This window comes from Paroedura picta, chromosome 8 (assembly GCF_049243985.1).
Source record: "Paroedura picta isolate Pp20150507F chromosome 8, Ppicta_v3.0, whole genome shotgun sequence".
In the NCBI taxonomy this organism is placed as follows: domain Eukaryota; kingdom Metazoa; phylum Chordata; class Lepidosauria; order Squamata; family Gekkonidae; genus Paroedura; species Paroedura picta.
Window position 1 is genome coordinate 100,595,967 of NC_135376.1, and position 20,254 is coordinate 100,616,220.

General features: G+C 48.0%; 1 protein-coding gene across 5 annotated transcripts in view; it reads left to right on the forward strand.

Moving 5' to 3' along the window:
• The window catches only part of WDFY4 (WDFY family member 4), a 305,701-nt gene that overhangs the window by 76,934 nt on the left and 208,513 nt on the right, over positions 1–20,254 (forward strand). For all 5 annotated transcript variants that reach the window (XM_077350999.1, XM_077351000.1, XM_077350998.1 and 2 more), the window contains 3 exons: positions 4,572–5,185; positions 13,140–13,242; positions 15,986–16,200. In XM_077350999.1, the coding sequence (XP_077207114.1) occupies positions 4,572–5,185; positions 13,140–13,242; positions 15,986–16,200 (932 nt within the window). The remainder of the gene's footprint in view (positions 1–4,571; positions 5,186–13,139; positions 13,243–15,985; positions 16,201–20,254) is intronic.

Consider the following 20,254-nt stretch of genomic DNA (forward strand, 5'->3'; position numbering starts at 1 on the left):
TTATCTTCACTATATATGCATTGCTGTATCAGTTGCCAGTTTACATCCAGATCCTGTTGTAGTTGCTTGGGCTCAGTTTTAATACTCTAATGGCGTAGGGCCAAGAGACCTGAAAGAGCCCATCTGGGGCTGAAATTGGCATTTGGGGCTGTGTTTTATGTGCCTTTAGTCAAAGAGGAGAGCCTGAAAGAGATAGTCACCCCCCCCCCTCTTTTGTTTCTTTCTCTCTCTGAATTTTGATTTGATTGGTGATATCTCTGAGTTAAAAACATACTTTTGTATCAGTTTTTTTAATGGTCCTTAATATCTGTAGGAAATAAAAAAGACAAATGGATGGGAACTTGAAAGTCACTATTCCTTTCCAAGAAGCAATACATAAACTCAAGTTTCAACTGACTGGGCTGCCAGGACTCAGAGTTCAGGTCTCGTGAGCCATGTGAGCTCAGCCATTGGAGCAACTGGCCACCTTCTTCTCCGCCAGGCATTGAATGACGGAGGGGCAGCAGATTTCCAATAGGAAGCAGAGTTCATCTTAGCAGCTGTAAACAGTTTCAGATCTAATTTGCAGGATAAAGATCATTTGAGGCGTGAAATCCAGACTGTCTCCTGTTATGTCCTGTGTTGCCAAATGCCAACAGCCTTTAAATTCCAAATGACCCTTTGTAGCATCTGGTGATGGACGTGTGGGGAGGCTGCATGCCCAGCAATTTTGCAGTTACTCCTGTTGGGAAGGATCTGCAGAAGCTGGTAAAGGACACTCTCAGTCAAGCAGTTCAGCACTGAGCTCTTGCTCTTCCACCCTTGCCATTGAGTCACAGCCTACTCAGGGTGACCCCATGAAGTTCAAGGAGACCCGCAGAGGCGAGATGTCATTGCCTGCCTCTGCACGGTAGCCTTCCACTTCCTTGCTGGAGGCACTAGCCAGGGCTGACCTGGCTTAGCTCCTGAGACCTGAGAAGACTGGGCTAGCCTGGGCGCTCCAGGTCGGGGCCAGAGACCAACAGACGCTCTGCATTCTCATGGCCCTGTGGTGGTGTGCGCTCCTGCCCTTGGAAATCACTGCCCTTCACCACAACCTCGAAAGAGCATTTCTCCTTGCTCAGTGTTGTGGCAAGTGCCCTCCGCTGAAGTCTGCATGCTCAGACATGGAGTGGTAGGAAATGTTTGTCTGGTAGGGTTGCCACCCTCCAGATGGTAAGAAGAATTAACGGGAACCACAGCATATAAGTCATCAGTCAGAATAGCAGTAGTGAATGGCTGTAAAGCTATATCATAGAGTGGGGGAAGGAGTTACCATTAAGCAATGTTTATCAAGCAAGTGTGCCAAACAGTGTCTTAACAAAAGTGAAAAGAAAATAAGAAAGACCTAAACATTATAAAATATTTGCATACCAATAGCCAAGCAAACTGCTCTGCTACAAAGCCTGAGCAGCATACATGGAAAGTCCTTGAAGGATCTCTCTTTGTACAGTCGAACACAGAAACGTAGAGATAGAACAATCTTGGAACTGTTGGATGCCGAAGATGCGATGACAGACCTCCCAGGTTTAATTTGTGTGTTTTCAACTTTCTTGATCTCAAAATGTTTGATAAGTCACAGTCTTCATTCATAAATGGACTGCAGCCTGGCTTGAGGGGTTTTTAAGTGGGCTAATGGAGTCTAGTTACCTCCAGATGGCAGCTAGAGATCTCCTGGGATTCCAACTGATCTCCAGGTGGCAGAGATTAGTTCTTCTTGGAGAAGAATGACCACTCTGGAAGGTGAACTCAATGGTATTATAACTCATTTAAGTCTCTCCCCTTTCCACACCGTCCCCATCTGAGGCTCTGCCCCCCCCCTCATTGCCAGGTATCTCCAGCCCATATGTGGTGACCCTAATATCTGGGCACCTTGGAAGGAATGTATGCAGTCCTACTAAGTGCCCTGCATCCAGTGCTCAGGGAAGAATTGGAGCAATGCCCAGGCTGCCCCCAAGTGCCACCAGCTGGAAACTCCAGGCTCAGGTTCCATTTTTTCCTGCTTGTAGCATTAAGGGCAGCCATGCCACAGAAACCACTGCATCAGGAGTGTAAATGGGAGAGCAAGGTGGATTGTTGCCTCTCTCTTCTGCAACTTCCGAAAGAACAGCCTGTATAACTGAGGGCAATTGCACCAGAACTGAGTAGTGTGGCTCCATCCGCAGGGTCCTGCTAGAGCAGGGGTCCCCAGTCTTTCTGATCCTAGAAGCACCTTTGGAATTCTAAGGGTGATGGGCACAGCCACAAAATGGCTGCCGCCGAAGGCGGAGCTGGATCCACAGAGGAAGTCCCAGTGCACGGGAGAGGGCGTTCGGCAATCCAAAAAACGCACTGGAGAAAAGGGGAGAGTGAGAAAGAGGCAAAGAGTGCAGGGGCAGCAGCCGCTAGAACAATGTTGTTTTAATCTGTGATGCCAATCAGAAGCCCTGATGGGGAAGATCCCTAGCGGGCCCCACCCACTTCCCCAAAGCACTTGGTGGGTGCTAAGAGAGAGGTCAGGAGGTGTCATGGCCCCCACAGTCACCACATCAGGGACACCGGAGAGAATGTTCTTAACGGGCTCCCTTTTCCCACCACGGTTATCTGGTGTGTGGCAGGGCGGGGATTGGGAGCGGGAAGCAGTGGGAGGTTGGAGTCAAATTAAGAACTTGGCTAAGAAGCATATGCAGAAACTGATATTGCCGTAGCCCCAACAATCACATTTAAGCCTGTTTATTGCTTGCCTAAACTGGTATTAAAAAAGAATTGCAGCTTTGTTGCCTAATTCTGACAAATTATAACTGTGTTAATATATAATGTAAGAAAATGAATTCATTATATCTTGCCTTCGGGATTGTGATTGCATTATGCACAAATTCAGATTGATTTGCTAATATATATTTAGCTGTTAAATCCGGAGCTCAAATGTGATTAGCCCTGCAGTATTCCAGAGTGGCACGTGGCAGGCAATTATAAGGAATAATGAATAATGTGATGTGAAAATAAATTCCGTTAGCCGTAACTGAGTTAGGGGTTTCCAGCAGGCAGGGCTTTTATAGATTAAAGCCAGAAGGATGCTAACTCTTAGGCGATTAAATGGTAACAGAGTTAGAGCCCAAAGAAATGTGGTTAAAGCTGACCTCTCCAGATATGTGTCAAAGCTACCCTGATACTTGGAGGCACAATTTATTAAATTTGCACCCCATTCAGGGGTCTCTGCCTGGTTTGATACATTAGCATGCAAAACTGAATGACATTAATAGAGTCTTCCGTCTGTGTTTCTAGCAAGTTCTTTCCCACCCATTTGGAGAATTAAGTAGGGGTGAGGGTGGTGCTGAGAATGCACCCCCCATAGTGCACTCAGAAGCCCTTATGGGCAATATGATGGCAACTGTTCACTCTTCAGCCATCTTTTGCAGGCAGAGGGGAGCTGGACACCTCTCGGAAGATTATATGCAGAGGATTTGGGTGGCTGACTAATGTAGGGGGACGAAGTTCTCACCCAGAGATCATGTCCCCTTCCTGGAGCAAATGGCAGCTTCGGGGTCAGGCTGTAGCGTCTAGGAGAAGCCACTGACTTTGAGGTCAGTGCTTGTTAGGGATGACAACTGGAGCCCAGATCCCAAAATGAGAAGTGATCAAACACTGCATTTATTTGTATATTCAATTTAAGCAGTTGGCAAGTGGCTTTTCTTCCAGGGATGCAAAAGGCAGTAAGTGGTCCCTGGGCAATGGGAGACACAGAGACAAGGCCTCAGGTCTGGGAAGGAAAGGCAATTCCTACAAGGTGGATGAACTGAGAGAGAGAAAAAGCCCTCTAAATGTTGGGAAAGCCCAGACAGGCCAGATGGAAAAGGTCCTGCAGGTCAGGCAGAACTGTGCCCTCCTGGGGGCTACCCTTGACAAGTGTTTGGAGACTGCAGCTAGCACAGAACACTGCAGCCAGGGCACTGGTTGGGGCCCGCTGAGCTACAGCAATAACACAGGCTACCCTGCTCCCAAGCCCAGTCCAAGGTGCTGGTTCTGACCTTTGAAACCCTACATGGCTTGAGGCCAGGATACCTGAAGGATCATCTTCTCTCATATGTTCCTGCTCCGGAATTAAGATCAAACGGAAAGGCCCTCTTGACTATCCAATGAATCAAAGGAGCTCATTTGGTAAGCACACAAGAGAGGGCCTTTTTTGTGGGGAAATCCCCCATGGTTTTGGAACAATCTCCCCAGGGAGGGGCACAGCTCCCTCTTCAGGAGGCAACTTAAGACTGTTTAGCTGGTTTTGTTTTTATTTATTGGTAGTCCTAACTGAGATTTTAAATTGTGGTCTTTTATGTGCGTTTCTAAATGTTGTTTTATTATAAGCTGCCTTAAGTTCCACAAGGCATAAAGGCTGCTTAAAAATGTGTTAAATATAAATAAATAAATAAAGTCTCCAGGAATTTCAAAAGCAGGAGTTGGCAACCCCACGTGGGACAACCCAGGTGCAGCTTTACTGTCAACACTGAGAAGGAGTCCAGAGTGTGGCCCAGGGAGCCCTGTGATTGAGCCCTTGTCTTCCTTTCTCTCCAATGCCAAAGTCTCTCCTGAGGACTCTGGAGCATCCCAGGGCCCGTTCCGCCTTCCGAGTCAGCAGCGGCTTTAACGGGCTGCTCTCCCTCCTCTCCGACATGGAGGGTGCCCTGTGTGACCCGCCACCAGCCATGTGGAGCTCGGTCAGCCACGGGCACCTTGTGGACCTCCTGTTGCATATCCTCCATGCGATGGCCGCTGCTCTTCACTCGGACCCCACCAACAGCCACTTCTTCCACAAGAACGGCCTCTTTCAGAAGCTGGCCGAGGACCTGGCCTTGCTGGGCTGCTTTGCCACGCAGAAGAGGAGCATGACCCCTGTGGGGCTCCACAAGACCAGGTCATTTGCCGAATTTTTGAACACAGCCATTGGCTCACCAGAGTTTTTCCCTACTGGGCTAAAAAGCTGCATATGGATATTCAGGTTTCTTGATCAGATGGCCACAGGGGGCCTCTTCCACCTCAGGAGATGCTGGACAGAGCTGGAGCTGGGGGCAGAGAGGCCACCCCCAGCATGCATTCAGGAGACCACCAGCAACCACCAGGAAGCAACTGAAGGCTCCAGCCAGAAATTGAACGATAAAGGAATAGCTGATGGACAGCATCTGGATCCCAAAGAAAGGTATGCTTGACCTTTATTTTATACCGTTGTCACCAGCCCTGAGCCTACTGGGAGGAGCGGGCTACAAAGTCTTTCTTTCTTTCTTTCTTTCTTTCTTTCTTTCTTTCTTTCTTTCTTTCTTTCTTTCTTTCTTTCTTTCTTTCTTTCTTTCTTTCTTTCTTTCTTTCTTTCTTTCTTTCTTTCTTTCTTTCAACTTATGAGCCCCTTCTGCTGCATCAGGTCAGGAAAGTTGAAGGACTGCAATCTGGATTTTCAGATAGTTTAGGTGGATAGGGAATTGGTTAGAGAACCGCACTCAAAGAGTTGTTGTCAATGGTGTTTCATCAGACTGGAGAGAGGTGAGTAGCGGGGTACCTCAGGGCTCGGTGCTCGGCCCGGTACTTTTTAACATATTTATTAATGATCTAGATGAGGGGGTGGAGGGACTACTCATCAAGTTTGCAGATGACACCAAATTGGGAGGACTGGCAAATACTCCGGAAGATAGAGACAGAGTTCAACGAGATCTGAACACAATGGAAAAATGGGCAAATGAGAACAAGATGCAATTCAATAAAGATAAGTGTAAAGTTCTGCATCTGGGTCAGAAAAATGAAAAGCATGCCTACTGGATGGGGGATACGCTTCTAGGTAGCACTGTGTGTGAACGAGACCTTGGGGTACTTGTGGATTGTAAACTAAACATGAGCAGGCAGTGTGATGCAGCGGTAAAAAAGGCAAATGCCATTTTGGGCTGTATCAACAGAGGCATCACATCAAAATCACAAGATGTCATAGTCCCACTGGTCAGACCACACCTGGAGTACTGTGTGCAGTTCTGGAGGCCTCACTTCAAGAAGGACGTAGATAAAATTGAAAGGGTACAGAGGAGAGCAACGAAGATGATCTGGGGCCAAGGGACCAAGCCCTATGAAGATAGGTTGAGGGACTTGGGAATGTTCAGCTTGGAGAAAAGGAGGTTGAGAGGGGACATGATAGCCCTCTTTAAGTATTTGAAAGGTTGTCACTTGGAGGAGGGCAGGATGCTGTTTCTGCTGGCTGCAGAGGAGAGGACACGCAGTAATGGGTTTAAACTTCAAGTACAACGATATAGGCTAGATATCAGGAAAAAGTTTTTCACAGTCAGAGTAGTTCAGCAGTGGAATAGGCTGCCTAAGGAGGTGGTGAGCTCCCCCTCACTGGAAGTCTTCAAGCAAAGGTTGGATACACACTTTTCTTGGATGCTTTAGGATGCTTAGGGCTAATCCTGCGTTGAGCAGGGGGTTGGACTAGATGGCCTGTATGGCCCCTTCCAACTCTATGATTCTATGATTCTATGAAAACTGTACAGGTGTTTCAGGTCAAGGGTCCCAAAACCCAAGGGTCCCAAAACTCAGCTGGGTCATCTGGGCTGCCACCATATGGGCTGCCACACTGAGAGTGCCTCCTCTTAAATGGGGCTTCCCATCTGGTTCTCTGTAGTGCACTGCCCTTCAAAGTGTCCTCTGCCTAGTTGGTGCACCTGCCCTCTCTGTCCAAAAGCCTGTGTGTGTGTGTGGGGGGGGGGAATTCAACCAGAACCTGGCAAATCTTAGTGGGCAAGTTCACCAGGTGCTGCCCCCACTTTTTTATGCATTCAAAAAACCAATTGGGGTGGGAGTTCATAATTTTGGTGGCATTTCTTCCCAGTTGTCAGAGGAGGATAATTTTTCAGCACAGGCCTCTCTACACAGAGGATGAAATCCCAGGTCATCCGTTTCTCCTGAAGACCTTTTAAAAAATGGCACACAGGATTTCTTGCGATGATTACTGATCTCCAGGTGACAGAGAAAAAGGCTGCTGTGGAGTGTAGGCTGTGCAACACAATGCCTCATAGAAGTCCCACCCTGTCCAGGGGCCGCCACCAAGGTCCCTAGGCATTTTTCCGCCCGGAGAACCTCTTAGGCTCGCCAGGCCTTCCACTGTGGTAGGAGAGTCCCATCAGCAACCAGTGCTTCTTGGTACCACCGTATCAGCCAGCAGGAGAAAAATTCATTTTAAAAATCACCATTGGCAAGAGAACACAAAAGCATTTGCAGCAGAAATCCAAAAGTGACATCATGGCTCTCCAGGAACTGCTGGAGATTCTATGGTGCCTCCTGGTGACCACTAAAGCGATGATCCCCCCCCCCCCCCGCGCGCCATGTCCTCTCGTATTCTGACCACTCAGCCCTTCTCCCATCCTGCTGGGAGTCAGCCATCATCTGGCAACCGTGGAGCTTGCTCAGATGTTGACGAAAGGCACCATCCAATGGTTGCCCCATAGCTCTTGATGATATAGGTCACTGCTGATGGAAACCTGCACTCCTTGCAAGGAAATCATTTCTGGCATCATTAGCAATGATGGTTTGTCTGTTGGCCTCTTTGGACCCTTCTGATACGGAGCCTGCCAGACATGGGTCACAAGCAGACTGCTCTGGGCCTCGCTGGAGTTTGAATAATAATACGCTTGAAACAGAGAGTCAGTATCCCTGGGCAATGCTGAAATTTCAAGTTCTCATCTAGCTGTACAGATTCTCCCCTATGAGAGGAACATCACTGAATTTCATCCATCCTGTATTACAGATGCATTATGAAAGGCTTCAAAAAGCCCTACTAAAGATTGTTGTTAGATTAGACTTGGTGTTAGAAAGAATGTGTTTAAACATTTAATGTTTCTGTTGATCTATCTTACTTTGATTTGCCTTATTGGAATGTCACTGGGTATTTTTAATTGCTCAGAGTAAGCAATGCTAGTCTTTAGGTAAGAATCTTGCTATTTTCCCCCTCCAACACTGGCTAATTTCACATGTGTTAGACAATGCCCTTTCAGTATGCTTGAGCAAACCTTTGCAGCTGTAAGAAACAAGAACATCTAATGAAGGGTTTCCTTGATGAGTGTGAGTCTTCACAGGCCATGACCAATGTCCTCAGGGGAGGACACTTGAGGACATATTTTGTTTATTAAATATCATGCCCTGAAAGCCAACTAATTTCTGTTGTTCTTGTCCGTATGACCCAACAAGTCAGGTTCCTGATCCAAGACACTTACAGTCAAACATCTGAGGTTAGGAAGACAAAAAAGGGAGGAGAGGAAGCTAGCATCAGGGCTGGGTTTTTAATACTGGGTTTTCAGTTACAACTTTTGTGTGTGTGTAGAATTGTAGCATTAAGGCCACTTTTTCTGGTTGGCAGCTTAAAAGTGTGAGCCTAATATTAATCTCTGACCTGAGCATTCATCTGGCAACTGGGTGAAATTCATCTGGCAATTTAAGTGAAACTTTGAGGTTGAGTTGCAGAGTTCAAGCAATGACAACTCAAATTGTTTTAATGGAATCTCATATTAGTCCTCCTAGTTGTTTTGCCAGGAAATGTTTGAGAGTTAAGAAAGATCAGTATGCCACTAGGGGGCAGGTACAACCCACAACATCCCTTTCACAATATACTAGGTTTTAAATTGACTTAAAGAGTATTTTTGGTGAGGGTTGTGAGGTTTTGGGGGTGAGGGCGGGGGTGTTGTGTGTGTGCTTATGTGAATCCAGAAAACCAAGCTGTTAAAAATGCAGGAAATAACTAATTCTTCCAGGCCAGATTCTGAACTTTAAAAGCTCAGTTGCACCACTTTCAGGGACGCTGGGCAGGGTAGGGGACTAAACTATGAAATTCCCAAATGGCTTGTAGAGTTACCAGTGCCAGGGGAAGGGGGCTCAGCAGGGGTGTGTTGCAGCCCTCTTCTCCAGGGGGATTGTTCTCTGTAGTTCGTCAATTACTTGTAATTCCAGGCCTCCCTGACCCACCTGGAGGCCAGCATGAAATCTGCTAGTATCAGCTGGTAGCATCAATCTCGGGGTTCCTCCAATCATCTGTGTACTTGGGGGGCGGGGTGTCTGGCTGTATCAGTGAGGGGGAGCTCACCACCTCCCTAGGCAGCCTATTCCACTGCTGAACTACTCTGACTGTGAATTTTTTTTTTAAATAGGCTAAATATCAGGAAAAAAAATTCACAGTCAGAGTAGTTCAGCAGTGGAATAGGCTGCCTAGGGAGGTGGTGAGCTCCCCCTCACTGGCAGTCTTCAAGCAAAGGTTGGATACACACTTTTCTTGGATGCTTTAGGATGCTTAGGGCTAATCCTGCGTTGAGCAGGGGGTTGGACTAGATGGCCTGTATGGCCCCTTCCAAGTCTATGATTCTATGATTCCTGATATCTAGCCTATATCGTTGTACTTGAAGTTTAAACCCATTACTGCGTGTCTTCTCCTCTGCAGCCAACAGAAACAGCCTCCTGCCCTCCTCCAAGTGACAACCTTTCAAATACTTAAAGAGGGCTATCATGTCCCCTCTCAACCTCCTTTTCTCCAGGCTGAACATTCCCAAGTCCCTCAACCTATCTTCATAGGGCTTGGTCCCTTGGCCCCAGATCATCTTCGTCGCTCTCCTCTGTACCCTTTCAATTTTATCAACGTCCTTCTTGAAGTGAGGCCTCCAGAACTGCACACAGAACTCCAGGTGTGGTCTGACCAGTGCCGTATACAATGGGACTATGACATCTTGTGATTTTTGATGTGATGCCCCTGTTGATACAGCCCAAAATGGCATTTGCCATTTTTACTGCTGCATCACACTGCCTGCTCATGTTTAGTTTACAATCCACAAGTACCCCAAAGTCTCGTTCACACACAGTGTTACCTAGAAGTGTATCCCCCATCCAGTAGGCATGCTTTTCATTTTTCTGACCCAGATGCAGAACTTTACGCTTATCTTTATTAAATTGCATCTTGTTCTCATTTGCCCATTTTTCCATTGTGTTCAGATCTCGTTGAACTATGTCTCTATCTTCCGGAGTATTTGCCAGTCCTCCCAATTTGGTGTCATCTGCAAACTTGATGAGTAGTCCCTCCAGCCCCTTATCTAGATCATTAATAAATATGTTAAAAAGTACCGGGCCGAGCACCGAGCCCTGAGGTACCCCGCTACTCACCTCTCTCCAGTCTGATGAAACACCATTGACAACAACTCTTTGAGTGCGGTTCTCTAACCAATTCCCTATTCACTTAACTATCTGAAAATCCAGATTGCAGTCCTTCAACTTATCCATCAGAACATCATGGGGAACCTTGTCAAAAGCTTTACTAAAATCCAAGTAAACGACATCAATCCGAATTTCCACGATCCAGCAAACCTCTTACTTGGTCAAAAAAGGAAACCAGGTTGGTCTGGCAGGACATGTTGGAGACAAATTCATGCTGACTTCCTTGGATCACCAAATTGTCCTCCAGATGTTTGCAGATCACTCCGTTTAATATCTGCTCCATTATTTTCCCCGCAACAGAGGTCAGACTCACTGGTCTGTAGTTTCCCGGGTCATCCCGGGTTATCCTTCCTCCCTTTTTTGAAGATCGGAATAACGTTTGCTCTCTTCCAGTCCTCCGGGACATCTCCGGTCCTTAAAGAGATCCCGAAGATGATGGACAAGGGCTGTGCAAGTTCTCTGGAAAGTTCTTTGAGCACTCTCGGGTGCATTTCATCCGGACCAGGGGATTTGAACTCATCCAGTGAAGCTAAATGCCTCTCGACAACCGCTCTATCCATGTTAACCTGCCACCCAGACACTATCCTTTGGCTACGGCCATCTCTAGATGTGCCTAAACCCTTTGACCTGTGGGAAAAAAACAGATGTAAAATAGGCACTAAGCCTTTCTGCTTTCTCTGCATCCTCTGTTAGAGTTTGTCCATCCGCAACCAACAGCGGGCCTATTGCCTCCTTTACTTTACGTTTGCTCCTCACATAACTGAAAAATCTTTTCTTGTTACAATGGGCTTCCCTGGCCAATCTTAGCTCACTCTCAGCTTTGGCCTTTCTGATGATTGATGTACAGTGCCTAGTAACCTGTAAGTACTCTTCTTTATAGCTCTGTCCTTCCCTCCATTTCCTGAACATTTTCCTTTTCTTTCTTAGTTCCTCTTGAAGTTCACTGTTCATTCAAAGAGGCTTCTTAGAGCTCCTGCAGTGTTTTCGTCTTTCTGGGATAGTCATTGATTGAGCATGCAATAGCTCTTGTTTGAGTAGCGCCCACCCTTCACATGCTCCCTTCCCTTCCAGCATTCTCATCCATGGTATGACACTCATCATGTCTCTGAGTTTTAGATAAATAAGTAAACAGGAATCAATTTGTACAGCCTGGCGGTCAGTTGTAATTCCAGATCTCAAGCTTCCACTTGGAGGTTAGCGAAACTTGAAGACCATGACCAGCAAATATATAGTGAGAGTTCCACATTTATTTTGTGGTAGTAGCAGCTTCATTGACTTCCTTTGGATGTCAACGAGAGTTTGAAGGGACGAGATATGATTAGAATTTTGATGGTTTTTGATTTGAAAGCAGTGTTACCAGAAACTGTTGATAAGCTAGTCATAAGGGAGTTTGGGAAAAGAGAGTTAAAATATTGAAATTCTTACTACCACAAAATAAACGTGGAACTTTCATTACATATTTCCTTCTCACAGTCTTCATGTGGCTGTGGCTGATTTATTTTTGAGATTTCCACCTGGAGGCTGGCAATCATTCCTTGCACCTGGAGGTTATTTTGTGGATGAATTGTTCCAGGGCTCTCCCCAGCCAGTTCGTTTTCCCTCGGAACATCATTTGGAAGGTCAGAGGAAGCCCCTCTGGCAGGGAACTGTACCCCCCGCCCCATTTCAAGAAGCTGAAATGTATGGGAGTCTCCTTCCTCCCTGGATTTATAAAAATATGGAGTGATGCTTGGCATACTCTGTCTGGTGGAACCATTTCTGCTTCTGAAAAGGCAAGGCCAGTGGTGTCATCCCCAATTCTCCTCAGTAGAATGTTCCCCCAGGCTTTTGAAATTCTGAATATTCCTGTCTCAGTTCTGAAGTGGAACTAATGCGATAATGAATCTCATAGAATCGTAGAATCATAGAATAATAGAGTTGGAAGGCACCTCATGGGTCATCTAGTCCACCCCCCTGCACTATTCAGGACACTCACATCCCAATTGTTCACCTGCCACCCCTTTGCCTTCACAGAATCAGCCTCTCTGTCAGATGTCTATCTAGCCTCTGTTTAAAAATTTCCATAGATGGAGAACCCACCACCTCCCGAGGAAGCCTGTTCCATTGAGAAACCGCTGTAATTGTCAGGAACTTCTTGGCTCCTTCCATCTTTTCTTCTCAAGGGAATTGTTTGTGATTGAGCCTTTAGTATTTCACTTTTAAGAAACTCCCAGCCCTCTTGGACGCCCATCTCTTTAAGTCTTTTTGACCACGGGACTCTATGCAACAAGTCTGTGAAAATCTGCTTTCCTGAAGTCCAGTCTATACGTACGACTACGTAAAGATTGCATTTTTAGCAGAGTTGGTCTTCCAATAGATATCTGGGTAATTGAAGTCACCCATGACCACTGTTTCCCCCTTTTTTGAAAATCTCATATTGTTCCATTTAAAAAAATCCCCAGCTATATACCTAATTTGCTATGGCTTTCAGTTCACCGAGGTCTCCTTTTCCCTCTGTCTTATCAAGGCCTTTGTGCATTCATAAAACTTTTTGCCATGGCTCTCCTACCCCCTGTCAGTGGCTGGGGGGGGGGGGCAGAGGCTGGCCATCCTACAGGGACCGTGGTCTTGATGTGAGCTTGCATGGTGCTTTATCAATGCACAGGATTGCATATGAGCATTAGTAGAACACATGGTGCACACAAAAAAGCATGCACCAAAAAAAGAAACAGAAAATAGGGTCTCTTCAACAGGTTGTCTTCTGTTGGATCCGTTTCTGAAATGAGCCCTGTATGTGTGTCCATCTGGGATCTCTTTAGTGAGGAGTGACTCATGCAAGCTTTCCCCTGCCACAAAGGCATCTGAATGCCAATGCTGGGAGAGAGGTGGGTGTTGCTTCAGCAGGGCTCTTCTTCCTGTTGTGATGGCCAAAGGTCTCTTCTTGTCAGTGCCTGCAGTTCAGCCTCTGGGGAAGGCCGGATGGTGCACCCGGGAGCTCTTGTGGTCATGGTGCAGCTGCTTCCCAAGGTCTACAGTGATGCTTGGCCAGAGGTAAGTAAGTCTTTGCTGGATAGTCCTTGGGAAGCCTTCATGTTGTTTGCCTTGGGTTGCCAATTCTGGGTTGGGAAATTCCTGGAGATTTGGAGATGGAGCCTGGGAAGGGCAGAGTGAAATGGAGGGGATTCAGTGGGATATAATGCCCCTCCAAAGCAGCTGGAGGAAACTGATTTCTGCAGTTTGGAAACCAATCGTAATTCCAGGAGATCTCCAGGGTCCCTTATGCACGGGGGGGGGGGGGGGGGAGGATAGCGCGCATTCGGGGTGGAATGACGGCGACTAAAATCACTGATAACGCATGGCGCCGGCTGCAACCGGCCGCAGATTCGGTGCATGCCGCCAAAAAAGCCGCGTTAGCGAAACGCGGAAGAAAGCACAGCTTCTGGGTGACCGGGGCGCAACCAGAAGCGGCACTGGGGGCGCCATGTGCATAATCGGTTACTCTGGGTTTTGCCGCCGTTGCGTCCCGTCCTGTGCATAAGCGGTTTGTTTCGCTTCTTCCCCCTCCACGTTTTCCATGTGACCCGAAATGGCGTTTCGGTGGCTGTGCATAATGGGCCCAGCTGGCAACCATAGCTGCCCCCCAGGTCCCCACCCCACACCCTGGTTCTGCATAATATAAGGACAAATGTCCAAACATCTCAGTACCGATTAAAAGGTACAAATTATGTCCATATACAAGAACCAAATGTGTTTTGGCTAAAGGTCTTCCTCAGAGGTAAAATTCAAACTGAGCACTCCATAAATTATTCAAATTATGCAACAATACATATACAACTCCTCACGTACAGGTAGATCGTAGACTGACATGTTCTCCTGTGGAGTCAGTGGCAATAAATATTCCTGGGATTCCACCTGGGCAATTCATCTAGATATACAATATTTTGGATGCCCAGGGATTTGCTCAGGCCAATTCACAATGCTCCAAGATCCAGCAGAGAGCTGAATCAGGCAGCGTCTTCTCTCACATCACTTTTGACCATTTTGTGTTTATTACCCCCTCTCTTGGAGCTGGGAGATCCCCAACCCCAACAGCAAGCTGCAACCTAGAAAACCTAAGAGAAGACAGATCTGTGGAAGAGTTAAAGTAATTACTATCCACTAAAGTTGGAAAGTATTAAGGAAGAGCAAGCACTTATTAATTTGAATTTTGGAGAAAGCAAAGTTTTGCAGAAATGGCCTTCGCTCTTGAAGATGAAGCAGGCCATGTAGTGACAGTTGGGGCAATGCTATGAGAGTATGAAAAGCAACAGAGGGGAGGAAGTTAGAACCACTTTAAACATCTGACAGGCTGCTGCGTGACACTTTCGCCCTTAGACTCCCTCCTGATGCAAAAGCTGCGAACCTCCTGGATCCCTGACAGGCTGGGAAGTGATTGGTATGGAAATCAATCCGTGCTGCTGCGGAAACAGAGCCCAGTTTCCTGTCACCATTAAGATTTTCTCTAAAACCCCATTTTACTGGAATGAGCATCCCTGAAAACAGCCCATTTTATTCCAAACCAGGCAATCTTGTTATTGGCAGGGCTGCTGGCCTAATGAGCACAATCAATTCCTTGTACTCCATTATGGTTAATATTGAATTTATTTGGGGAGAAAAGACTGATTTACTTAGCAAGGGGCTGCGTATCTTCGCTTTTCTCTTTCTTTCTTCCCTTGACCTTGCTGTTCTGCAAAGCAAAACAATTGTTGGGAAGTGGGATGGCAACATTGAAAATGTGAGAAACATTAGAAGGTATTTTGAAATGTCTGAATAAAGATACTTTCTTTCATCCTGGAGAGTTGAGGGCCCCAATCCATTTGGAACTGCCTGGAGGAAGAGCACCCATGTTGAGCAGTTTCTGGAGATCTCCTGGGATTCTGCACACAAAGGATCATGCACTTTCAATGTGCTTTGGCAGCTGGATTTTCCAGTGCACAACAGGAAAATCTACTTCTGAAGTGCATTGAAAGTGCATTATCTATGGTGTGCAGACTAGGCCCTGGACTGCGCTCCTGCTAACAGGAGAAAATGACTGCTTTATGGCCGTCCCCATACTACACCCCCCAAATCTCCAGGTATTTCCCAACTCAGAGTTGGCCACCCTCCTAGTTGTCCCAGTGCATCTGTACTATTTCATAATTGTTTCTTCACTGGAACCTACCCCTCCCAGTCCATTCATGTTTGCTTAACCCTCCTCCCCAGCATTCACTGAGCTGGGCCTGTAATGCTGGTGTCTTGCCAGGCCCAAAGACGGCTGGCCTCTCTGCCGCTTGACAGGGCCTCAGGCAGGCAGGCAGGCAGCAGGAAATGGGAGCTCAGCAAAGCTAACGGTGGGCCTCGCAGGCTTGTGGTGGGCGGTCAGCCATTACATACTAGGGGAGGGGTCCCCAGTGTTTGCAAGCCTGCGGCCAATGGTGAGTGCAATCACAAAACTGTCTGCCACAGGAAGTGGAGCCAGCCGCAAAATGTCAGGGAACGAGTATCTCCTCTCCCCATCAGTCAGACGTTCTGTTTAATTTGCACAGTCTGTCAAAGGCCCTGGTAGGCAAAAGGCCCACCCAGCCCCGCCTGCTTTCAAAAAACACTTGTCATGTACTAGGAAAGGTGTTGGCGGATGCCTTGGAGCCATTGGCCCCATGTTGTGACTCCTACTTTAGACATGACAAAGTAAGCAAAAGGTCATTTTAGCTCCCCCCTGCCTATTTCAGAGGGGGTTGTCCTCAGTCCTCATGCTACTCCTCCCCTCTTGTTTCAGCTGTCCTGGGAAATCCAGTGCGCAGTGGCCTGTCACATCCAGTCCTTGATGAGGGGGGAGAAGAACCGCCAAGTGGCCTGTGGGGCAGGCCTGCTAGAAGCCCTGGTCTCCTGCTGCCAAGAGGAACTCCGTGAAGCCTGCAGTCCCCTGCACACGCCTCTCCTCCGGCTGTTTGAGAAACTGGCTTCCCAGACCATTGAGCCGGACGTCTTAAGGTACCCGCCTCTTTCTGGGATTGGGGTCCGAGATCTTTTAAGGTAGGAATGAAGCCTCTCTTCTCAAGCAATATGCTGCCATTGCAGAGGTCTCTGCTTGGGAGCAAGCCTGTGTGGGCCACATCATCCCACCTTGTCCAGCCCTCAGGAGACTCTCTGCAGCTGGGCAGTGCTCCTTAGTTCTCACATCTGTTTGTTTAATCGCTAATTTGCTGCTATTAGCAGGTTTTACCAACTGCTTTAATCCCATTTCAGCTGACATCAAGAACCTCTTCTCTAGTTCACATGCTCTTGTCATGCTGTCTGTATTTCTATTTGCTCTGGTGTATGAATAGTTTATTCTGTTTCCTTGTGTTCATCTGATTGCCCTGATCTATATGTATTTGTTCTATTTGTTGACATGTTTTATGCCTCTTCTAGACCTGAGTCTTTCATTCCTGGTGCCTGCTGGGTGTTTTCTTAATTGGGGTGTGTGTGTGTGCAAAATATGCTATAAATTTCCACCCAGAGTCTCCCAGTTATCTTCGGTGTTGGGATGAGAGAGATTCAGACACACACGCAGGTATCTGAGTGTAAGGGAAGTCTGCCAATTTCCAGCCGAGCTCCCCCCGAAGAACAGCATCAACGTCACTTGCACATAACATGTATCCATGTATCTCTTTTGGCCTTCAGGCCTGTACTCAAACCCAGAAGCTTCTTGCATGTAAGCGTACAAGCAGCTATTGTTCTTTGAGCTTTCTACTTGCATTGCGATAACAGCATGTTCAGCAGTTCACTTTAGCAATACACACACACACACACACTAAGCCTACACCACACTTCGGTGATGCCTCTGTCGATACAACCCAAAACTGTGTTTGCCTTCATTAACGTCACATCACACTGTCTGCTCATATTTAGCTTACAGTCCACATATCCACACGCAATTCTACCCAGAAGGGTAACTCCCATCCAGTCTGCCTGCTTCTCATTTTTGTGACCCAGTAGAATCATAAAAAGAGCCTCTTCTGGTGCAGAGTGGTAAGGCAGCAGACATGCAGTCTGAAAGCTCTGCCCATGAGGCTGGGAGTTCAATCCCAGCAGCTGGCTCAAGGTTGACTCAGCCTTACATTCTTCCGAGGTCGGTAAAATGAGTACCCAGCTTGCTGGGGGGTAAACGGTAATGACTGGGGAAGGGAATGGCAAACCACCCCGTATTGAGTCTGCCATGAAAACGCTAGAGGGCATTACCGGGGCTGATAATAGATCTATGCCTCCCCCAGGGACTCGGGTTCTGGATCCGAAGCAAAACATCATCAGGACCTCCTCTCCACCCGCTAGTAGTGGGGGGGGGGGAGTTGAGCTGCCATTCTTGCCATGCCGGCAATATTGGCAATGTTATTATTGTTTTATGGGGTTTTAATGGGGAATTGCGATATTGTTACCCGCCACGAGCCGCAAGGGAGTGGCGAGCTATAAATCTAATAATAATAATAATAATAATAATAATAATAATAATAATAATAATAATAATAATAATAATAATAATAATAATAATAATAATAGAGGGCATTACCCCAAGGGTTAGACATGACCCGGTGCTTGCAAAGGGGATACTTTTACCTTTTACAATCATAAAATCATAGAATCATAGAGTTGGAAGGGGCCATACAGGCCATCTAGTCCAACCCCCTGCTCAACGCAGGATCAGCCCAAAGCATCCTAAAGCAGTGGTCCCCAACCCCCGGTCCGGGGACCGGTACTGTCCGTGGATCAGTCGGTACTAGGCGGCAGCTCCTCCTCATTCACCTCCCTGGCTGCAGCCTCAGAGGCTGCCCTGCCACTCTGCCGCCGGCTCACCTTTGGTGCTCTCCGGTGGCCGCCATGGCTGGGGCTCCCCCTCGGTGTGGCACTGCACAGCTGCTGTTGGCAGCGCCCCCCAGCGGGTGGTGGGAAGTCAGGGGCACCTGCGGGAAAGCAAGTGGAGCAGGGGCTCATGCAGCAGTGTCCCTCGGCAAAAGACTCCCCCCCCCAGGCCTCAGTTAAATTGTCAAGCGTTGACCGGTCTCCGGTGACAAAAAGGTTGGGGACCACTGTCCTAAAGCATCCAAGAAAAGTGTGTATCCAACCTTTGCTTGAAGACTTCCAGTGAGGGGGAGCTCACCACCTCCTTAGGCAGCCTATTCCACTGCTGAACTACTCTGACTGTGAACATTTTTTTCCTGATATCTAGCCTATATCATTGTATAGAACTCTGCACTTCTCTTTATTGAATTGCATCTTGTTCTTCTTTGCTCACTTTTCCAGCGTGTTAGGATTCCGTTGAACTCTATCTTCTGGGGTTTTCGCTACTCCTCCCAATTTGGTGTTATCTTCAGATTTAACGAGGAGTCATAGAATCATCTTAACACAGCCCGCGGCGCCACAGGCGCCGCGGACTAAATAAAGCCATAAAGGCTTAGTGGGAGGAGTTAGGGCGGGCTTGGTCCGGGATGAGGAAGGGTGCCGATTGGCCCCTTCCTCCGGACATACCATCGGCTGGGCCAATCGGCAGGCGCGTTGCGCTTGCCGATTGGCCCAGCTGATTCCTGCCCTGCCAACAAGGAAGCAACTGCGAGCCGCGCAGAGTGCGGCTCGCAGTTGCTCCCTTGCCGGCGGCCTGACGCGTCGGGAGGCGAGAAGCACCTCCGACGCGTCAGGCCACCGCCCAAGGGAGCCCCTGGCAGCTGCGCAGAGCGCGGCTGCCAGGGGCTCCCTGCCCGGCAGCCTGACGCGGCGAGAGGCCACAATCAGGCCGCAATCGGCGGTGGGGCCATGCTTCGCTTCGGCGGCAAAGCCCTGCTCAGCGGCAGCAGCGGCCCCGTGATCGGTGGCCGTAGCGCCAGAGCTGCCAGCGCCCCCCGCCCCGCCCACACACAGACTCTCTCGCACTCTGCTGGATCAGGTAGGCCGCGCCGAGGGGGGGGGCGCAGAGCTAACGGCTAGCGCCCGCTGTATTAACACTACAGCGGGCTTATTTTCTAGTAGAATAATAGAGTTGGAAGGCACCTCCTGGGTCATCTAGTCCAACCCCCAGCATGTTGCAGGATCCTCACAACCCTATCGCTCATCCACTATAACCTGCCACCCCGTTGAACCTTCACAGAATCAACCTCTCCGTCAGATCCCACCCCTTCGTCCATATCACTGATAAAAATGTTGGGAAGTGCCGGACCCAGTACTGAGCCCCGTGGCACCCCACTGCTTACCTCCCCCCACACTGATGAAATGCCACTGACAACCTTTGGATGCAGTTTTCTAGCCGGTTCCTCATCTACCTAACCATCTGAAAATTATACTGTATTGGTCTTATAGGTGCCACTGGACTCAAACTTTGTTCTTATACTTTTTGACTCTAACTAGCTCTTCCTATCAACTACCTTTCCCCTACTTAAAGGTAAGGCTTGAGGAAGTCTTTCATTGCATGCATGCACAAAACACTTATCCCAAAACACGTCTACCCAGAATTAAACTTTGTTGGTCTTAAAGGTGCCCCTGCAGTCTGACTTGGGTCCTTGGATGTGCTGCCTGAGAAGCAGTGTTACCTTGGCCAAAAGTGGTTCAGAAGGAGTTTGGGAAAAAGAGGGGTCAACCTGGCCTAGGCAGGGGGGTCAGAGCTGGGGTGGGAATTGTAGGGGATGAGAGTCTAGGTATGTCATGGGGACCAACAGTTGACCAGAATACCCAATTAAACCCTGAACATAGCCTTTTGGAATGCTGGACATTTGGGGGAAGGGACCGTGGCTGAATGGATGAGACTCTGCTTTGTGTGCAGAAGGTCTTAGGTTCAGTCCCCAGCATCTCCAGACCTTTTTCTGCCTGAGACTCTGGAGATCCACTCCCAGTCTGAGTAGGCAAGACTGATGCTTCTCGACCCTGTGGGATTATTTCACAGGGCATGGGGTAGGCATATTGTTTGTGATAGAGACCTGGATTCGAGAGGGTGAAACTGTTGCCTAGATGTTGCAGTTTGATTCTGGGGGACTTCAATGTCCATGCGGGTTTGCTGGCCCCAGGACTTGGCCCAGACCTGGTG